Source organism: Ostrea edulis, chromosome 8 (genome assembly GCF_947568905.1).
Source record: "Ostrea edulis chromosome 8, xbOstEdul1.1, whole genome shotgun sequence".
NCBI classification, from domain to species: domain Eukaryota; kingdom Metazoa; phylum Mollusca; class Bivalvia; order Ostreida; family Ostreidae; genus Ostrea; species Ostrea edulis.
This window is the reverse complement of record NC_079171.1, coordinates 63,570,018-63,592,837: the sequence shown is the minus strand read 5'-3', so window position 1 is coordinate 63,592,837 and position 22,820 is coordinate 63,570,018. Positions and strand designations below refer to the sequence as shown.

General features: G+C 36.2%; 1 protein-coding gene and 1 long non-coding RNA gene across 2 annotated transcripts in view; one reads left to right on the top strand and one right to left on the bottom strand.

The window, feature by feature from the left end:
- The window catches only part of LOC125662351 (uncharacterized), a 30,405-nt gene extending 9,550 nt beyond the window's left edge, over positions 1 to 20,855 (top strand). The window contains exons 2-4 of the mRNA XM_056146629.1: positions 1,644 to 2,396; positions 3,851 to 4,408; positions 19,166 to 20,855. Of these exons, the coding sequence (XP_056002604.1) occupies positions 1,772 to 2,396; positions 3,851 to 4,408; positions 19,166 to 20,025 (2,043 nt within the window). The 5' untranslated portion in view covers positions 1,644 to 1,771 and the 3' untranslated portion in view covers positions 20,026 to 20,855. The remainder of the gene's footprint in view (positions 1 to 1,643; positions 2,397 to 3,850; positions 4,409 to 19,165) is intronic.
- Positions 17,111 to 19,602, bottom strand: LOC130049253 (uncharacterized). The gene is made up of 2 exons (XR_008797739.1): positions 19,517 to 19,602; positions 17,111 to 17,248 (listed from the first exon to the last, which is right to left on the bottom strand). It is a non-coding gene; the product is annotated as an uncharacterized LOC130049253 (long non-coding RNA).
- Positions 20,856 to 22,820: the final 1,965 nt, after the last annotated feature.

Below are 22,820 nucleotides of genomic sequence, written 5' to 3'. Positions count from 1 at the left end.
CCCCACCATGAGAGGCTGTTTAATTAAGAGATGGACATATCATGATCTGGGCTAACAAGACATTTAAAACACCAGATTTAACACAGATAAAGTGTAAAACTGAGGGGGGGGGGGGGATCTCGCGACGGTTGAACGTGGAACACCAAAGGTCGAAATATCAGGGAGGCCACATTGGATTTTTACTGCTAAGACAAAATTATACACATGTTACAAATTCATTATATTGTTAGATTTGCAAATATTTTTTTAATGAATCTTGTTGAATATGTATACACTATTGTTTCAATGAATACTGTTATAAATGTAAATAGCATTGCTTTAATCCCTTCTCTACCGTACCGGTCAATTTGACGGGACAGCGCAAAAGGAGTGCCTCTAAATCTTTCAAACTACGGTCATGATGAATATCAGTATTGGGAGTTAATTACTCTAACTGTTATCATTTGAAAATGAATATAGTAAATAGTTGAGAATGTCGGGAACAGGAAGGGGGTGTTCGTAGTATATACTAGCCTTTTCATTGATCATTATAAGTAACTGAGGGTGCAGGATAGGTAATGATTATAGATACAGATTTTAGTCATTTATTGATTATTTACGAAATGAAGATTGATTATCGTGAAAGTCTACGACGTAACTTGTTAATGGTCTAAATCAGTTGCTGTATTGAAATTAGCATTAATACCACGAGCTTTGACTGGTAGAAATGAACCCTGGACCATATCATTGCAAATAGAGCTCCCTAATTATTAGGGAACTGAACTCGCTAATCACTAGAGAACCAAGCACCCTAATCACTGGAGAACCGAAGACACTAATCACTAGATAATCAAGCACATTACTCATTACAAAACCGGATACACTAATGACTAGAGAACAAGCACATTAAGCATTCGAAAACAGAGCACGCTAATTACTAGAGATCCAATACCTTAATCACTAGAGAACCGAACACACTATTAACTAAAGAACCGAGGTCACTAATCAATAGAGAATCTGTAGTTTACTAATCGTAAGTAAGCATTCCCTGTTGACCGGTCACACCCGCCGTAAGCCCTATATCCTGATCAGGTAAACGGAGCTATCCGTAGTCAAAATCAGTATGCCAATAACGGCCTAACAAATCGGTATGAAACATTAACTATGATTGCCTGTTACTGGATACCGCACCCAACCTCAGTCTCAGTGCTATAATCTTTCCATTTGCCCATTTGCATCATTTTAAATACACTGTGAATTAAAATCATCCATATCATGAATCATATTACAAATATGCTTTCTTATACCATGCAGGCATGTTACATACCAGTTGATACCATTCTTTACATATTAATTTTGAATGCTCTGTTTACAACATCAAAATATAGGGCACACGGCGGGTGTGACCGGTCGAGAGGGGATGCTTAATCCTCCATGGCACCTCTGGTATGCCCAGGGGTCCGAGTTTGCCATACTCTTAATTTTGTGTTCTTTGTAGGAGTTGTGGGATTGATTACTGTTCGTCTTCTTTATCTTTTCATATGAATTAGAATGTGATTATTCACAAGATATAAATGAATAATCATCCCAATGACCTTTTAAACTTTACAAAACATATACACGAGGTATTGAGCTATTAAAATGAAATGCTTTTACATTTTCAGAATAAATCATGATCTCTAGAAGAGAAACTAAGGTGGTCATCACTGCTGAGTTGACACAAAATTTCAACCTAACAAGTACCCCAGAATATTGAAAGAATAGAATTTTGTGTTGGGATCATACTGTCACAATGGCGCTGAGTAAGGCAGTTGACCCACAATACAGAACCAGATTCGCAAGATTGAGCTTTGTCATCCTCGAGGAATTGACACCACTGTTGCAAGATGTACTTGAAAATGAAATTCCGCCAAATCAAATATCTCATCGTGTTTCACGAGAAACGTCACTTTTCCAAAGGCTTAGACCGGAACAAATAGTATTAATTCAAAATGCTCAGACTGATGGGTACAAAGACTTCGATATTACTCTTTTGTACAAAATATTGCGCAATCTCAAATGTCTAAAAGTCACAGCTCCAACACAAGGATGGGGGACATCACAGATGCCAGGAAATGGGGAGACAACTCTTGGTGATGACATTGAAAGAATTCGTCTCATAAGAAACAACATATATGTACATGTTGGTGTGCCATCATTGTCAGAAACAGAGTTCCAGGAACACTGGTCCAATATTTCTGGCATTTGCAAAAGAATGCAGAACTTGCTTGGCAAGAACTATGTCCAAAGCCTGCAGACGGCTGAAGTACGTGCTATTGACTTAGAGATGGAAAACACGTACCTCGAGAAAATCAAAAGTCTCTGTACTGCTGAGAAAAGTATGAAAGAAGTATTACAAGAGGTCATCCAAGATAGAGGTAAATAACGCACATAAAGATACATTAATGTTTGATAAATGATCAAAAAAAAAATATTCTTATTTAATTTGTCAGATCTTCCAAGTAGTTGATCAAATATCCTTTCTTATAGTCCCGTTGGGATCCGGGTCAGAATAGGTCCTCGGTACCACTTGATTGTCGTAAGAGACGACTAAATGGGGCAATCCTTTGGAGGAGACAGAAAAAACCGAGGCCCCGTGTCACAGCGGGTGTGGCACGACAAAGATTCCTCCTTGCTGGAAGGCCATAAGCGCCGATCATAGGCCTAAATTTTGCAGCCCTTCACCGGTAACGTCTCCATATGAGTGAAATATTATCAGGAGGGACGTTAAACAATATACAATCAATTAATCTTTTCTAGTGATGAATGCCGCCTCATTTTGCCGTAGTTCAATTTACACTATTTTCACTATTGATCAGAACTATGAATTGGCATTGCAGGGAGTAAACCTAGCCAAAACATTGAAATATAATAGGGCATAAAACCATGACGTTAACACTGTGCAAGTAACCAAAAGCAAATTCAAAACCGGACATTCTTACTGCATATCTTTGCTATCCAGTTGCAGAATGTCATGCATTTGAAAATAAATTCACATGATTATAGCAGTGTATAAAACTCATTAAAACTTAGATGGACCAGAGGGCTGATAACAATGTACTCTAAACACTTGACAGGCCTGCTACAAACCAACGAAATCCGCAGACTTGACGTTACCTTTAGAATGGAATTCAAACATTAACCCATAATAGGAATAATATTCAAATTTCGTTCATTGTTCATTTGCAACAAAGAAAGTATGACGTAAGTAGAAACATTCTGAGTAAAATTTATTTGTTTTAGGATGGGCCTTGTTTTTAACCTCTTTTTAAAGCAGGATCACAATCAACATAGAGGACAAAATATTCATTTTTCTTGTTAGAGGATGTAACGCTCTGTTGTAGCTGATTGCAGTATTTGTGTTTCATTGTAGCTCACCGTGTAAAAGAAACTGTGAGAATTAAAACCAGAAAACCACGAAATAAGAAATGTGCCAAAACAAATTTTCATTTTGAACTGCATGATGAATAGCATCAATGAATGGACATCACACTCAGAAATAGAACTCCTGTATCAATCAGTAGAGGAGTTCATGCGTGCTGACAAGAAAAAGAAATAAACATTAGCAGCATACCCATTTTAAAAAAAATTACGAAAGAAAATAACAAATTATGCTTATTTGAAAAAAGAGAACCAAATGAAAATTTTAGTAAGATTTCTCCTCCTTACTTTGAGGTTAAAGGAATTGTATGATGTTGAATTAGACAGCTCACATGGCAGCGTACTGCTGAAGTATAATGTGTTAATAACACAGCATGCCAAATATTCATTATCTCCAGGGAGTAAGTAACAATTTGTTGTAACAAATTGAAGTATTTGTGTTTTATTGTAGCTCTCTGTGTACAAGAAACTGTAAGGATTGAAGCCAGAAATTCACTAAAGAGGAAACATGCCGAAACGTTAACTGACACGAGTATTACCATTCTGAACTACATGATGAATAGCATCAATAAATTGACATCACACTCAGAAATAGAACTCCTGTATGAATCAGTAGAGGAATTCATACGCGCAAACAAGAAAGGGAAACAAAGATTTGACCTTGCCCATTTTTTTTTCCATTTTGTTAGTGATTTGCGACAGAAAATAACAGATTATGCTGATTTGAAAGAAAACCGAATGGAAATTTTAGCAAACTTTCTCTTCTTTACCTTAAAGTTAAAGACAAAGTATGGAACGGATTTAGAAAGTGAAGTGGGGAGCATACTGTTGAAGTTGACCTTTTCCTCAAAGACAGGTTATGACCTCTACATGCAGGATTTGGAGAGAGGAGATATTGGGCAACTAATCCTATCTGTGTTGTTTTACCCTCCATATCTGGCCAGCTTTAATCTAGATGCTGAAGATATGAAGATTTATCTCAATGATATTGAACTTACAGCAGAAATCAGTAAGTAGTTTTTTTATTACATCCCTGTTAGATGTCATCATCACCAACGAAAATTGCCACACTGACAAAGTATGTAATTTTGGTACAGGGATTAATGACTGTCACAATTCTATATCTGTTCAGCCTGACATAAAAATTTAGAGAGGGGAGCAACAAATAGATGATGTAGAAGTTTCAAAGACTTTGATGCTGAAAAATTGGCTGATGATCTAGAAAACAATCTGTGTTTACTTTGTGACAGCAAAGATGTAAATGAGTCCTACAAAAACTTTAATGAATGTTTTTTAGATGTCCCCTTAAACTAAAGACAAATCCATACAAAACAAGTCCCATACATGAATTAGGAACTAAGGAAGTCAATATACAGGAAAAAATGTTATACAACAAATACCAGTCAAAGTCGGGAAAAGTACAGAAAACAAGGAAACTGTAGTCAAATTAAAAACAAGTTTATAAATCAATATTTCATTGAAAGATGTGCAGGAGGCTCAAAATCAAGACTATTGGCCACCTGTAAAGCCTTGTCTAAGTAACAAGGGATGTACAACACAGAAAGACTTAATTATCTCAGAAAATAACACACTTGCAAATTGTCAGGAAGAAATATGTGAAATTTGTAATGATTTTTTCATAAACTTTGCCAAAAATATAAGGGATGCAGAACACGTGGATAAAAACCATCCAAGTATCCAAATAATCAAAGCAAATACTCCAGAAATATCACCCCAAAGCTCTTCGTCCTTTTCTACTGTAAATGAAGACTTTGAAATAAAGAGTATTAAAGAACGTTAAAAAAGTCATTGGTATTGATGGAATTTCTCCGAAACTTTTGCACACTGCCATGCCATTTATGAGCAAACCTTTATGTCAATTTATCAACCTGTCACTATCAACATTTTCAAATAAGCTTAAAATAGCACAAGTGACCCCGATACACAATAAGAATAGTTCATTAGAGAAAGGCAATTATAGACCCGTAAGTGTCCTTCCTGCAATCTCAAAAATCTTTGAAAGAGCAATTGAAAGTCAGTTGACAACATATTTTGATAATGTCTTCAATCCTTTTTTGGCAGCTTTTCGATCAGGTTTTGGATGTCAGTCAACTTTATTAAGAGTAGTTGAATATTGGAAACAGGCATTGAATAGGAATGAGTACACAGCAGCAATTTTAATGGATCTCTCTAAAGCCTCTGATTGCCTTCCTCATGAATTACTTTTCCTAAAACTAAAGGCATATACCCTCTCCAAGTCAGCTCAAGAAATGTTAAGTAGCTATCTCTCACAAAGAAAACAATGTGTAAAAGTAGGAGAGCACATCAGCGGCATGTGAAAGGTGAAGATGACGAACAGTGATCAATCTCATGTCTAATATAATTACAGGTGTACCACAAGGATCAATTCTAGGCCCTTACTCTTTACCATCTTCATCAATGACATCCTTTTCTTTGTACATAAATGCAATTTCTACAATTATGCTGATGATAATACTTTATCAAAAGCAGACAAATCTTTAGACAAGGTTATAGCAGCACTTCAAGGTGACAGTAAATCCCTGATTAAATGGGTTTCCTCAAACAAAATGCAGACAACCCAGAAAAGTTCAAGCTATCTTTATTTGCAACATAACACAAAAGGAAAACATTGTCTTTGATCTAAATGGAATAATAACTTATTGTGATGATGAGACAAAAGTATTGGGTATCACTATTGATTTTAAAGGCCGGCAATTGGGTATAAAAGCAGTCAATCGTTGAAAATGGTGAAAGATATTAATTTTCTAGTCATATTCAGATTGCAGCACTTATTTTGCAAAAATAAAGATTAAGCTGTTGTTCTGAAATTTTGAAATGGGTATACTTGTTCCCCTCATAACTGTGCATATATTGGCCATATCTATTTTAGATATAAAATCTCATGAAGTTTTGATGTTGGCATCAAAAATTTGAAGCAGGGCTAAATTTGTATTTCAAACTAGAGATTAACAATTTGTAGGTGTGATTATCTTTTGTTTTTGTTTACACTGGATGTTGACTCACATTTTGCACAAGCATGCTTGTCTAGATAAGAGGGATTGTACCAAAGGAAACATGTAATCAAATCACTGCATAACGTGGAAAAAAATACTCAATTATCATTGGTAAATCCAGATTTTATTTTTTAATTATATATAATCACATTCCTTTAAAAATTGGTTAACTTTATAAAATTAACTCATTAGGACTGTTCAATCTAATTACTGTTTTGATTACCGGTAGGTTTTTCTCGAATAATGTCAAGCATGATGTTTGTCTGATTAAGCAAAAATCTCCTAGGCCAGTTGTGTAACTCCCATTGTCTTTCACCAATAATAACAAATCTCCAACTGATCATCAATCACTCTAAAATTACTCTCAATCTGGACTCTTATGTGTGAACATTATAATGTCAGAAGAGACAATCACAGATAGTAGGTCTCCAAATATCATAATGGACAAAGCGTTTCTTAATAATCCTTCAATGCACATGTCCTCAATTGCACAACTACACCCCCCTCAATTATTCTCATAATTGAAAGATACCAAGACAAAAATCATAAGTATTAGTATGCAAGGTGAAGATAACGAACAGTGATCAATCTCATAATTCCTATAAGCAATACAAAATAGATAGTTGGGCAAACACGGACCCCTGGACACACCAGAGGTGGAATCAGGTGCCTAGGAGGAGTAAGCATCCCCTGTTGACCGGTCACACCCGCCGTGAGCCCTATATCCTGATCAGGTAAACGGCGTTATCCACAGTCAAAATCAGTGTGCCAAGAACGGCTTAACAATCCGTATGAAACACGTCAGACAACATCTGACCCAATGAGAGGTTGTATTGACGAACTAGCTCGTTATAACGACCATAGAATTTGCGAAATGCTGACTTCAATGGAGACTGTTGAAAACCCTGTACAATCAACTTGTTTGTCAGTACCTTACCTCGATTTAAAAACTGACTATACGCAGAACAAGCTCTTGAATATCGAATCAGTTGAGGTATATAAACACCATATGCAGGTGATAATGGAATATTGCTACATAAATATGGGAAGTTGACGATGGAGAAGCTGAAATCATCCCGTTTGTCATACAGTTGAGTTGTCAGTTTGCCGTTTATGTCTACTTTCAATAAAATATCTAAGTATGAAGCAGAAGTGGACGACTCTGTGGTGTCCTTTATTTCGAGGTCACAGGGATATATCAAATCGACATATGAATGAAAGCTATACCGATATCTGTGTATATCTAAAAACTACATGTTCTAAAAGACATGGATAAAACAATGATGATTTCATTTTGTAGTTCCTAGGGTGACATTTTGTTAAAGTATAAACATATCTTTTCAGTACCTCACAGATGGAGCAGAGTGGTAGAAAAATGCGGGAAAACTTTAGTTTATTTTGACAGTGTCCCTGTTGAAAATAGTTCTGCTACAGAACACTTATGAGACTGCTTCTTCTTCTGATAACACTGTGACGCCCTATTCTCTTGCCATATATGCTTAATCGCTATAGGGGTAATTTTTTTTAGATTATTCTTGGGCTTTAAACTTTCTTTCAACACACGTATCACCAACATTTGCAAGAAGGCAGCAAGGTAAATAAATGTTCTTAAACGGATAGGTATACATTTAAGCAGATTGGGCATGTTAACAACATATCATTATTTTATTATGTCCAATTTTAGTTATTGTCCATTGACATGACACTTCTGCACTGAACAAAACACCCGCAAAATTGAAAACATACAGGAAAGAGTTTTAACATTTATTCATGATGATTTATTAAATCAATCAAAATCACCATCCTTAAAACCAGGAAAATGAGAGCATTAAGTCTGAAATCTTAAAAAAATTATTCACAATAGCAGCCCTGTTGTTATGAAAAGCCTTTAATACAATTTTAGATACACAGATACAGCTGGAGTACCCAAATCAAGAATTAAATCTTTCAGATATGAGACAGCAAAGCTCTGGAATTCTCTACCAAATAATGTCAGAAATTTTTCATCAAACAGTCAGTTGTCAAATTATATCCTAAATTGGTGTGGGGAAGTAAATTGTAAATGTAGCTCATGCAGACTCCAGCCTTTCCTGCCGAAGTCTTAATTTTTTAATCTGAAATATTATTGTCACCCGTTAAAGTTTACTTTTCCGACTGTGTAAGTGTTATGCATCTTACCCTTCATTCTTCTATATGTATCTGTATTTTATATAGTCCCTGTATATCTATGCATGTTATGTTTCATATCTGCATTAGTGTCGCGTCTCTTGCCTCGTTCTAATCCATGATTCCTCTGTTTGTATCTGTGTGTTTAGTTAGTCCCTGTATATATCTATGCATGTTTTATGTTTCTTAACTGTATTAGTGCTTTGCTTCTTACCTGATTATTCTGTTCTGTTTTATGTTTTTCTTTTCTTTTGTTCATATAGTATGTAGTCGGTTAAAGAGCTTTTCAGTTCATGTTGCTTGTTCATTATAAATAGTTCCAACTTTAAATAACAAGAGGCCCAAGGGCCACATCGTTCACCTGAGTTACCTTGGCCCATATCTGAAGACTTTCCATATATTGTTGCATGTAAAACCTTAGTCCGTATTGTGGCCCTAACCTACCCCCAGAGGCAATGATTTTTACACAATTGAATCTGCTCTATGTCAGGAAGCTTTCGTGTAAATATCAGCTCTTCTGGCTCATTGATTCTTGAGAAGATGATTTTTAAAGCTTTTCTCTATTTTTAATCTCATGTAAAACTTTGATCCCTCATTGTGGCCCCATTCTACCCCCGGAGGCCATGATTTGAAAAAAAACCTTGAATCTGCACTATGTCAGGAAGCTTTCATATAAATTTCAGCTCTTCTGGCTCATTCATTGGTTCTTGGGAGGAAGATTTTTATTTGACACCACCCTAATTTTGCATTTTTGTTATTATCTCCCCTTTGAAGGGGATATGGCCTTTTAGTTGAACAAACGTGAAAGCCATTTATCCAAGGGTGCTTTTGGCCAAGTTTAGTTATAACTGGTCCAGTGGTTCTTGAGACGATGACGGGCAAATTTTGATCAGAAAATCTCACTTGAGCCTTCGGCTCAGGTGAGCTAAAAATTGCTTACTTACACACTATAATCCTCATTGCAGAAATCAATGAATAATCATTATTACAAAAATCAATGAATAATCATTATTACAAAAAGAAAAAGAATAACCATTATTACATAGCCAATGAATAATCATCATTACATTATCAATGAATAATCATCATTACATAATCAAAGAATAATAATCATTACAGAAATCAGCTATTACTCATATCTTATTAGTATTTAGGTAAATAATCTCCTTACATTTTATTGCAAGCGTGAATATAGTAAGTGTATACAATATATACAGTTACTGTAGACTGTTAGTGTAGACAGTAAGTGTAGACAGTCAGTGTAGACAGTTAATGTAGACAGTTAGTGTAGACAGTTAGTGTAGACAGTATGTGTAGACAGTCAGTGTAGACAGTTAATGTAGACAGTTAGTGTAGACAGTAAGTGTAGACAGTAAGTGTAGACAGTAAGTGTAGATAGTCAGTGTAGACAGTTAGTGTAGACAGTCAGTGTAGACAGTCAGTATAGACAGTTAGTGTAGACAATTAGTGTAGACAGTCAGTGTAGACATTTAGTGTAGACAATCAGTGTAGACATTTAGTGTAGACAGTTAGTGTAGACAGTCAGTGTAGACAGTTAGTGTAGACAGTTAGTGTAGACAGTCAGTGTAAACAGTGAGTGTAAACAGTTAGTTTAGACAGTTAGTGTAAACAGTCAGTGTAGACATTCAGTGTAGACAGTCAGTGTAGACAGTCAATGTAGACAGTCAGTGTAGACAGTTAGTGTAGACAGTCAGTGTAGACAGTTATTGTAAACAGTCAATGTAGACAGTATAGACAATCAGTATAGGTAATCAGTGTAGACAGTTAGTGTAGACAGTTAGTGTAAACAGTCAGTGTAGACATTCAGTGTAGACAGTCAGTGTAGACAGTTAGTGTAGACATTCAGTGTAGACAGTTAGTGTAGACAGTTAGTGTAAACAGTGTAGATAGTTAGTGTAAACAGATAGTATAGACAGTCAGTGTAGACAGTTAGTGTAAACAGTCAGTGTAGACACTCAGTGTTGACAGTCAGTGTAGACAGTCAATGTAGACAGTAAGTGTAGACAGTCAGTGTAGACATTTAGTGTAGACAGTAAGTGTGGACAGTTAGTGTAGACAGTCAGTGTAGACAGTTAGTGTAGACAGTCAATGTAGACAGGTAGTGTAGACAGTTAGTGTAGACAGTCAGTGTAGACAGTGAGTGTAAACAGTTAGTGTAGACAGTAAGTGTAGACAGTTAGTGTAGACAGTTAGTGTAAACAGTTTATGTAGACAGTCAGTGTAGACAGTTAGTGTAGACAATCAGTGTAGACAGTCAGTGTAAACAGTCAGTGTAGACAGTCTGTGTAAACATTGTAAACAACCAGTGTAGACAGTTAGTGTAGACAGTCAGTGTAGACAGTCAGTGTAGTCAGTGAGTGTAGGCAATTAGTGTAGACAGTTATTGTAGACAGTCAGTCTAGACAGTTTGTGTAAACAGTCAGTGAAGAGAGCTAGTGTAGACAGTCAGTGTACACACTTAGTGTAGACAGTTTATACAGTCAGTGTAGACAGCTAGTGTAGACAGTCAGTGTAGACAGTTAGTGTAGACAGTCAGTGTAGACAGTTAGTTTAGACAGTCTGTGTAGACATTCAGTGTAGACAGTTAGTGTAGACAGTCAGTGTAAACAGTCTGTGTAGACATTCAGTGTAGACAGTTAGTGTAGATAGTCAGTGTAGACAGTCAGTGTAGACAGTTAGTGTAGACAGTCAGTGTAGACAGTTAGTGTAGACAGTCAGTGTAGACAGTCAGTGTAGACAGTCTGTGTAGACATTCAGTGTAGACAGTTAGTGTAGACAGTCAGTGTAGACAGTTAGTGCAGACAGTCAGTGTAGACAGTCTGTGTAGACATTCAGTGTAGACAGTTAGTGTAGATAGTCAGTGTAGATAGTCAGTGTAGACAGTTAGTGTAGACAGTCAGTGTAGACAGTTAATGTAGACAGTTAGTGTAGACAGTTAGTGTATACAGTTAGTGTAGACAGTCAGTGTAGATAGTCAGTGTAGATAGTTAGTGTAAACAGTTAGTGTAGACAGAGAGTGTAGACAGTTAGTGTAGACAGACAGTGTAGACAGTCAGTGTAGATAGTTAGTGTAGACAGACAGTCTAGATAGTTAGTGTAGACAGTCAGTGTAGACAGTTGGTATAGACAACCAGTGTAGACAGTCAGTGTAGACAGTTAGTGTAGACAGTCAGTGTAAATAGTCAGTGTAAACAGTCAGTGTAGACAGTTAGTGTAGACAGTCAGTGTAGACAGTTGGTATAGACAGTCAGTGTAGACAGCCAGTGTAGACAGTTAGTGTAGACAGTCAGTGTAGACAGTTTGTGTAGACAGTCAGTGTAGACAGTCAGTGTAGACAGTGTAGACAGTCAGTGTAGACAGCCAGTGTAGACAGTTAGTGTAGACAGTCAGTGTAGACAGTCAGTGTAGACAGTTAGTGGGAATGAAAGTTTTACATTGGAATGAATAGAAAAAATCTTTAAAAATATTCTCAATAACAACAGGGTAATTGTTAGCCAGGCAGTAGAGGATGAAGTCACACTTTGGGATCAAAGTTTTATATGAGAAACATCTTTGCAAAATTCCTTAATAATAACAATGACATGTTTATTCATATTGATATGCAAGCAAATTTGGTAATGCGAATTTAAATTTGTTCAATTATGAAGGACGTCATCCTACAGTACAGTCCACGAGTATTCCCCGAAAAACATGGGCCCCGTGGATAAAAAATCCAAGCTTCACAGTGGGCCTAGAAAAAGTCGGTGCCTTTGAAGTTGCGATTTCTGCGCCAGCTTTGAACCCGAGAACCCTCCGCGTAACACGGTGTGTCCACGGAGTGTCACGGTGTATTTTCACGGTGTCACATGGACACAATTTCGTTCATAATATATGCAGCATATTTTTTCTTACAAAATACTAATAAAATATTAATTATTTAAATCAAAATATAGATTCAATGGGCAATTTTAAAGGGTCTAAATATTGATTTGATTTAAATGAAGATTTATATCTTCAAATTATCTATTTTGTAGATTTTTGAATAACTTGTAATTTGTGGAGTAATTCCTATTCATTTATCGTAACTTATTGCTATAATGTTTTTATTTAATTGAGGGCATCGTATCAATACCGATGTTCAAAAGTTCTAAACTACCGAGAAGGACCGGTTTATATCAATACCGACGTTTCCAAAGCTCCGAACTACCGATTAAAGACGTGTTGTTTTTATTGCACGGTTTCCTATGAAAAAAACGCATACGTGATACTTACATCACCTAGAGTACCCGCACTATTGGACGGAGAGCGTGCTGCCTACTGTCACTGTGCATAGGCGTAGCTTGGGTTCGAATATTACCGAGGCAGGAGGTCTGGGGGGCGCAGCCCCCCAGAAGCTATCGACATTTTAACAACGTAAAAGGTGATTTTTTTTTTTTACCGAGGCTCAATGGAAGCTACGCCACTGCTGTGTTGTTGACGCTGCTAAGCTCTCATGATTACTTGTATTTTTAATGTTGGCACGAAAAATCATGTTGGTGCTGAGGAATGCTAATAGTTACTGGTACATTTAAATGCTGCGATGTTTGTGTTTCTTTAATTCGTAAGTATATCCATATCGGTGTATCAAGTATGAACTTATTTCAATAAATACACGAGGTACGAACTGTCTTATCACTTAACTAAAATTCTGAAATCTGTACGGGTGACTGGTTTTAGCTAGACAGGAATAGTGGTTTTAAACATTTTCATTTTAATCCCCTTCCTTAATTTCTTCAATAAAAATATTCTTCAATTCATTGTTTAATAATTCGAAAGAGTAATGCAGGTAATTCGTGTTTTGAAATGTGAATTAGTATTCAGTGAATGAAAAGCATCCACATTCTAATTACCTCTCTCTCTCTCTCTCTCTCTCTCTCTCTCTCTCTCTCTCTCTCCCACACCCACACAGAAGTGGTGTTTAAGGCACAGTATTTCTTCATTACATTATTTTAATATGCATCTAACCAAATGATTGAAATGAACTTGATTCAATATATGCTAACGTTACATTACTTATCTTTTTCAAAGTATGAGAGGGGGCATGTTGTATGTTGACTATGAGAGGGGGCATGTTGTATGTTGACTATGAGAGGGGGCATGTTGTATGTTGACTATGAGAGGGGGCATGTTGTATGTTGACTATGAGAGGGGGCATGTTGTATGTTGACTATGAGAGGGGGCATGTTGTATGTTGACTATGAGAGGGGGCATGTTGTATGTTGACTATGAGAGGGGGCATGTTGTATGTTGACTATGAGAGGGGGCATGTTGTATGTTGACTATGAGAGGGGGCATGTTGTATGTTGACTATGAGAGGGGGCATGTTGTATGTTGACTATGAGAGGGGGCATGTTGTATGTTGACTATGAGAGGGGGCATGTTGTATGTTGACTATGAGAGGGGGCATGTTGTATGTTGACTATGAGAGGGGGCATGTTGTATGTTGACTATGAGAGGGGGCATGTTGTATGTTGACTATGAGAGGGGGCATGTTGTATGTTGACTTGTCCAAAATTAAAAAAAAGAAAACAATAACAACAAAAAATTGTGCTTTTGTCCGAACTTCAAAACCAAAATCGTGTACATGTGTGTGGGATGAGTATGGGAGGGTTAACTCAAAGTAACCCCCTCCCCCGATGACTTGTGAATTGGGGGGGGGGGGGGTGTCACTACATGGATTGAATACGTAACTTTCAAGGTTAAATATTTTAATGTACATTGTACTCACACTCACTACCTCTAACAAAATAGGCGGGATTCTTTTAAAGACAAAATTTAACTTCATGGTTTGCATTTTATTTGTTTCATATACGCTATCGATCTTCCAACATTTTTCTAATTTCTGCATTGAATCATTTTTAATTTAGATGCATCAAAATAATGAATTCACCACTGAATCTGAAACATCACGCGCGCAAGAGAGAGAGAGAGAGAGAGAGAGAGAGAGAGAGAGAGAGAGAGAGAATCAGCACATCTCACATCGATTATCATTGAATATTTTAAATCCTAACAAATAGTATTACAAAATTCTACAGCAAATGTTTTTGGGTATCCTATGTCCTTAAATTGAAAATTGACGCACAGCTAATTGTGTGGTCAATACCGAAGAATTGGACATATACTGCACATGTGCAGCACTTTTGCAACATATTTCCGTAATATGCGTAAAGGTGTAAACTCAGCTTCCCGCGAGGTCGTGACCGAATTTAAGCATTGAAGCACGCGGGCCTCGTGTATCTAAACTTACAACACTTCAGAGTAGAATTTCCGTTGATCGACTTCTTTATTTGTGTACAATGTTGAACATGTGCGTTACATTTATAGTAAAAAATAATTCATAATATGAATTTTTGATAAATAAAAAATAAATAATTCTGTTCATCAAGGTGAAAGATTGGATAAAGCTTTGTAGCTGAATGCATCGTTTACTGACAGTTCATAAAATAATTGTACACAGGGAAAGTCGATAAAAAATGTTAACTTAAAAAATGACCACGCCCTTCGGCTTCACTGATTTTAAGCCGCTATTATTTCATCTTTTTTTTTTTTTGGATTCAAGAATACTGCCGAATGGTTCATTTGTAACATCATTTGACATAAAATCCAGATTTCAATGTCATTTTTATACGATCTCATATAGACACGGTGGATATCAGGGACTGACTTTTTAGACAAGGTGGTCTTCGTGTGTATTCGAAATACACGTACACCGTAGCACGCCGTGTCCACGGTGTAACACGGACCATTTTACACCGTGTGTTTTCCACCGTGTAACGGAGAATATTCGTGAACTGTACTTTATCTCTGGGGCAAATTAGCAGGACCATACTAAATAATATCAAAATGCAAATATCCCCGAGTTGTGTTGATTAACGTTTTTATGTCCCTGATTAGATTCAGACCTGAGGATGGTGGTTCATATTGTTTTTATCCAGTCTGTCGGAAATTGAACCTTGCTAATAACGTTTGAATGGTGAGTGATAGGACTATCATTCCATATTTGTATTCCTTGTGACAGGACTTTTTTTGGTATTAAAGTTTTTTAACCTGCGACCGTGACCTTTCTGTTTGGCCTACCGGTACCGTTTTGAAAACGTGACCTAGGCAATATATCTTGAACTATCCAAGATAGGTTGGGTATGTTTGTTTTACGTCCCGTCGAGAATTTTTCACACCTACGAGTATTTACATTCACTGAATCTTTTCTCTTATATTTCTATTGAAATTGACATTGTTTTCATCTGCGACAATAACTACATGTTTGTTGCAAACTAGTTCGATCCGTTTTTTAGTACCACCTGTCTGTGTAAACATTACCAAATGCGGAGCACCATCACGGTCAAAGGGTGTCTATTGCGTTTAACGTAACGATCGGGTCAACCATATGGTATATTAGTTCTTAAATATTGTTTATATTTTAAAACGATACATCAAAATATAAATATAAGCAATCACATATTTTTCTTTGTTTCATTGTGTGATCATTGCAGAAAAAATATACATAAACAGTTTACGCAGAAAGTATTTTATTGTTTGATTAAAACCAATCTCCGTGCTACGGAAGCCCATTTAGGACCTATCAAAAATAATTCTGAATTTAAAAAAACGAATTCCAGAATTCGTTATTACAGATTTAATTTGTATATAACGGATTAAATTTGTTATAACAAATTTGTTGAATTTGTAACACATTTCAAAATTTATATCAATGAATTAAATTTGAAAACACGAAATTTAGAAAGGGTTATATGAAATTGTCAAATTCGATGTAACGATTTATAGAATCGTTAACATCAAATTAGTAAATAATAAAGAATTGCAGAATTATTAAGAATATAATAAATAATTTGAAATTATAGATTTTTCAATTTATTAAATTTAGATTTTGATTCATGAAAACAAATTTATACAATTTGTTAAAACGAGTAGTTGATAAAATGTAGTCGGATGAAGATGTCGCAAGATCAGGCACCTGATCCCACCTCTGGTATATTTACGGGTCCGTGTTTGCCCAACTCTTAATTTTGTATTTTTTATAGGAGTTATGAAATTGATGACTGTTCGTTATCTTCACCTTTTCATCAATACAAGTTTTTTTTAAAAATTGTTGTAACGAATTATGTAATTTAATATAACGAATTTCGGAATTCGTTATTTCAAATTTTGAAATCCGTTATTACGAAGTTCATAAATTCATTATAACGAATGTCATCCGTTAAAACGAATTTCAATGTTTGAAATAAGGAATTAAAATCGAAACAACGAATACTGAAATTCGTTATTTCAAATTAGAAATATATTTTTGATGGATCCCAAAATAGGATTCCGTAGCTGACAATCTCATTTCTGAACCTCTTTAAATGGGGAGGGGTTATACAGTCTACCATAAAAATGCCAGGTTTTCTCATCTGTAACATAACGTATGATATATAGACACTCATTTCATATTCATGAACAACACGACAAGTTGATGTTGATGCAATAAGTATTCATTTATTCTGAAAAAACAAATGATAGAACTTTGCTGAAGATCACCACACAGTCCCACGTGACCAACTGTATAGAATATCCGGTATTGTCCGGTCCCAGGCACTCGATATTATGAATATCTATAATAAAAAAAAAATCTTCCTGTAAACATAATATTCACTTCATTCACGAACGACAATGAATGCATGAGTAGCTTTGCCAAACTCAATAATTCATGTGTGTAGGGCAAAAGCAAAATATAATTTTGGTCCGATCTCTTATCTTAGTTCTTTTGGAGTACCTACGTCACAGAGTCGGGGGCGATAAAAAAATGACATCGTTTGATCTTCGTGAAAGTTGCTGTTTCAAATAAAAAAATAATAATAATAAAAATATCGCGTTAACGGCTTATAAATGCATTAGGGTGTTTTGTGCTGTTTAAGGGTGTATTAGCTGTCAGTAGAAAATATTTAAACTGAGGTTTCTCCTTTTTCAATTTTTCGAAGGAGAGTGTAAGGTAAAAGACGTGGATAATGTTTAATTATAAATAATAAGATATTGTATTTAGAAACTACAAATTAAATTATATTGCTTTCATTTTTTTGTTGAATGCACAGTATAACGCCGTGGTCCCACTTTTTTCCCTAACGACGTGCAGATCACAATTCAAAAATGAATTCTGGTGGCTAAAACATATAACATACGGGAAATTTGTCAACATTGAAATAAATATTGTTTATGGTGAATAAATTAGGCCCCTAAAAGCTGAGTTTTTAAAACTATTGAACACTATTTTCGCTCTCAGTTGATCAATGAAGGTCGTATATGACGTCACTTTAGCATGCGAATACCTAACTACATTATTAATGTAATTTAAAATGAGACTTTTTGAAATCGGGGCTTAGATTTAGTTTTAGTTTAAACAATATTTATTCGTAAATAATTCGATAATGTTTACAAACAATGTCTTATACATGAAATAGATTGAGAAACAAGCCAAAAGGCTTATATTAATCTCGCTCTAAAAGCTTAGATTTAAATATGTACTGTGGCTAATTATCGCAATATTTCGGCAACAAACTATTGGAATTTTTTACTATACGCACATAAAGACAAAATGCATATACATTTGTATACATGTACTTTGGAAACATGCGATGTGTCCTTTGAGTGCACACGTCCAACGTTTTAGTACTTCGTCTTTTTTTTAACTTGATTGGCCTGTAAAACATGATGCATGCATGAGAGAGAGAGAGAGAGAGAGAGAGAGAGAGAGAGAGCACGGGTCAGTAAGAATACTTGCTGGTAGGACACGCACTTGCTCATTTTGGTTCCTTGCTATAGTGTTCACATTGTTTCAAATAAACACCGCATTTAAAAAAAAGTTAATATCATTTTCTATAAATTCAGGATGCTCTGTATCAGGACATAATATTCACGATATCTTTTAATGAATTGTTTGACTTCATGAGTACATCACATTTGGCTATCCCGATAATTAATAGACCACATGACTACATACATGTACAATGAAATGGGTTAACATGATAAAACGAGAGATAACATACAAATAAAGTGGCAGATCTCTCCAGGGTACAAGGTAAATCAGACATATATCTCAGTGTCATCGCATTCTTATCAATAGTATGTACAGTATTGTTTTAATGAATATTAGTAATGAGAGTTAATCACACTGATTGTAATAATTTCATAATGCACGTCGATGAGAATGCATGTGCAGGAATAATAATAAAAAAAATATGGTTGCTGTAGTATACAGTAGCTTTTTCGTTAATCATTATAATTTAATTCAGAGTGCGGATGGATGATATTTGTATATACAGATATTATTTATTTATTACTTTAAGATATCCTGGTTTCGTGTGATGAAATTCTACACCGTACATGTAAATTGATTTAATCAGTTGCTGTATTGAAATTTACACTTATGGTTAATACAACGTTAATTTCAAGTTAGTAACTGATGCTAACAAATAAACGTTCGTTTCTTTTATTGATAGTGTGCACTCATGTAATGCCATTATCCATTAACACAGAACATGGCGACACAATGAAGTCAGCAGAAGCTGTATCGTCTCCTCCAGTCAAATCACTGCTTGATGAGCCGCACGTCACCGCCGCCATAGACACTGGGTATAGCAGACTATTCAGTGTTAGCTGTCTGAGTGAAGATCAAGTCTGGACACGCGGGAAGAACGAAACCATGAAGCTGCTTAACCTCCAGAGTGAACTACTGACATCAATACAAACCAAGTCAGGGAACGCACCACGGGACATAGCAGTGACACGGGACGGAGATCTTGTTTATACTGACTATAATGATAACACCGTGAACTTAATTAAGAATAAACAGATACAGACCGTGATCACACTACAGGGGTGGGTACCTCTCTATGTCTGCAGTACCACCTCTGGTGATCTCCTGGTTACCATGATCAGTGATGATGGAGAACAATCCAAAGTCGTGCGTTACTCCGGCTCCACAGAGAAACAAAGCATTCAGTTTGATGATCAGGGTCGTCCTCTCTACTCATCTGGTTATAACGATAAATACCTCAGTGAGAACAGGAACCTGGATATATGTGTGGCTGACCAGTCAGCTAGTGCAGTAGTGGTGGTCAATCAGTCAGGAAAACTCCGATTTAGATACACTGGTCATCCCTCTAATACCGGGCAATCATTTACTCCATACGGCATCACTACAGACAGCCAGAGTCACATCCTGACAGCAGACACTAACAATCACCGTATCCACATCCTAGATCAGGACGGACAGTTCCTCCGTTACATTCACTGTGATTTACGCTATCCATGGGGTTTATGTGTGGACATCAGAGACAACCTCTTTGTGGCTGAGCGGTTCACTGCTAAAGTGAAGAAAATCCAATATCTATAAACACAGTGTTAATTATACAGCTCTACAGCGTTATTCATAGATCTAAAGACCTTGTTACTTACATAGTTTAACACCTTGTTAATTTGAGATATAAACACGGTGTTCATTAAACATACAAACATTGTGCTAAATACAACTAAACACAGGGTGTTAATTACAGTAATACACACCGTGTAAACTACAGAAGTGGTTATGAAGCAATTTCTGTGATGTGGCTTTTGTGATAAGACTCCATTAAATCATCTGATTCAGCAAATCTGAGATAATTCACAACTTGTTAAATTTAGTGTAACCATAGTAACACAATGTATATGTTATATATACAAGTACAGTAGTGTGTTGTGTAACCATAGTAACAAAGTGTGTAACATTTATAAGCAGTACTGGGATGTGTCCAAGATCGTAGCGGCTAGCCCAGGGGCTAGGTCTGGCTGTTGGTTTGTGCCATTCTACACTTTATCGTCTTTTTGTTATTTCGAGGTGAAAATACAACAAAATGATATTTAGCGACTTTTCGTCTCGAAATAACGTAAAGACAACAAAATAATACTAGCTATTTTCGCCTCAAACTAGGGGAAAGACAACACATTGTAAAATAGCACAAATCAGCCATCATACCTAGTCCCTAGGCTAACAGTGACGATCTCAAACGCAGTCCCATACTTATAGTGTGGTGTATTGCCATAGGAACAAAATGTGTGACACTTATAATTAGGTATGTAGATATTAAGAAGTACTTACTTTTAGACATGAAGCGAGTGAGTAACCTTGTGTCAGCGTCATTCTCTTTGTCTTTATGAACTTCAAAATCCTAAATATAAAACAATATAATGTGATAGAGCAATCCATGTTTTATTTCATTTAGCTATTTACCCATCTATCTATCTATCTCATATACATTATTGATTATGCCGATTCAGCAGTGCTGTGACCCGTGGCCTAGGTCTTTACGTTTTTACGTTTTCTTTGAAGGCGGGTCTAAAGGTATAGCGTTCGCCCCTCATGCGGTAGGTCGGGGTTCGAAACCCGGCCGCGACCGACCTAAGTCGTTAATACATGTAGTGGCATAAGCCGTAAGCGTCGAGAATATGCCTAAATTTGAAACAATTAATCGGTATTGGTGACGTCTCCATATCAATGAGAAGTTCTCGAGAGGGACGTTATGTTAGGAATAATTGATTAGAATTTTGAGTTTTCTTGCCCAGTTATTATGCCCCCCCCCCCCCTTCAAAGAATAGGGGCATATTGCTTTGCACCTGTCGGTCGGTCGGTATGTCGGTAGACACATGTTGTCCGCTCAATATCTTGAGAACCATACACTTAATTGTAATGATATTTCATAGATGGGTTGGTTATAAGTAGAAAAAGGCCCCTATTGCTTTTCAGGTCAAGAGGTTAAGGGTCAATCTACTCTGGACATAGGAAGACACTGTCCGCTCAATCTATTGAGAATCCTTTGCTTGACAGACATCAACTTGGTACACTAGTACATCCCAATAAATAGATGACCCCTATTGATTTCGAGGTCACATGGTGAAAGGTCAAGGGTCAAATTGGACATAGGAATATACTGACCAATCAATGTCTAGGGAAATCTTTGCTTGACAGATATCAAACTTGATCTACTGCTACATTTTTAAGAGAGGATGACCCCTCTTTATTTTGAGGTCACATGGTCAAAGGTCAAACTGGACATAGGAAGACACTGTCTGCTCAATATCTTGAGAACCCTTTGCTTGACAGACATCAAACTTGGTACACTGATACATCTTCAGGAGAGACACGACCCTTATTGATTTTGAGGTCTCATGGTCAAAGGTCAAGGGTGAAACTGTACATAGCAATGTATTGTCTCCTATATTTTAAGAATTATCTGCTTGATTGACACTAAATTTGGTATAAGGAGAAGATGACTCCTATTAATTTTTAGGTCACATGGTCAATCCACTCCTGAAATAGGAAGATAATGTCTGCTCAATATCTTGAATTTGTGATACTACACCTTCTATCAATCAAATTATGCATGTGTATAACCCTTTTCAATTTTGCACCGGGGAGGGGGGGGGGGTATATGTTTTACAAACATCTCGTGTATTTTTAGATGTTTTTAAATATTCCCTGGACGATCGCATAAAAACAAGAGATGTCTGTAAAACACATATGCCCCCATGGTGCAAAATTGAAAAGGGTTATACACACACATTTAATTGATAGTAGTATCAACAATTCAAAATATTGAGCAGACAATATCTACCTATGTCAAGAGTGGATTGACCATGTGACCTTAAAATCAATAGGGGTCATCTACTTATGATGCTGTACCAGAGTACCAAGTTTGGTGTCAATCAAGCAAATAATTCTTAAGATATAGGAGACGATATATATTATGTCCAGTTCAACTATTGACCTTTGACCTCAAAATCAATATGGGTAAGTTTCTCCTGAATATATACCAGTGTACTAAGTTTGATGTCTGTCAAGCAAAGGGTTATTAAAATATTGAACGGACAGTATATTCCTATGTCCAGTTTGACACTTGACCTTTGACCATGTGACCTCAAAATCAATAGGGGTCATCTTCTCCTACAAATGTATCAGTGTACCAAGTTTGATGTCTGTCAAGCAAAGGGTTCTCGATATTGAGCAGACAGTATATTTCTATGTCTAGTTTGACTCTTGACCTTTGATCATGTGACCTCAACTTCAATAGGGACCATCTTCTCCTGAAGATGTACCAGTATACCAAGTTTGATGTCTGTCAAGAAAAGGGTTCTCAAGATATTGAGCGGATAGTA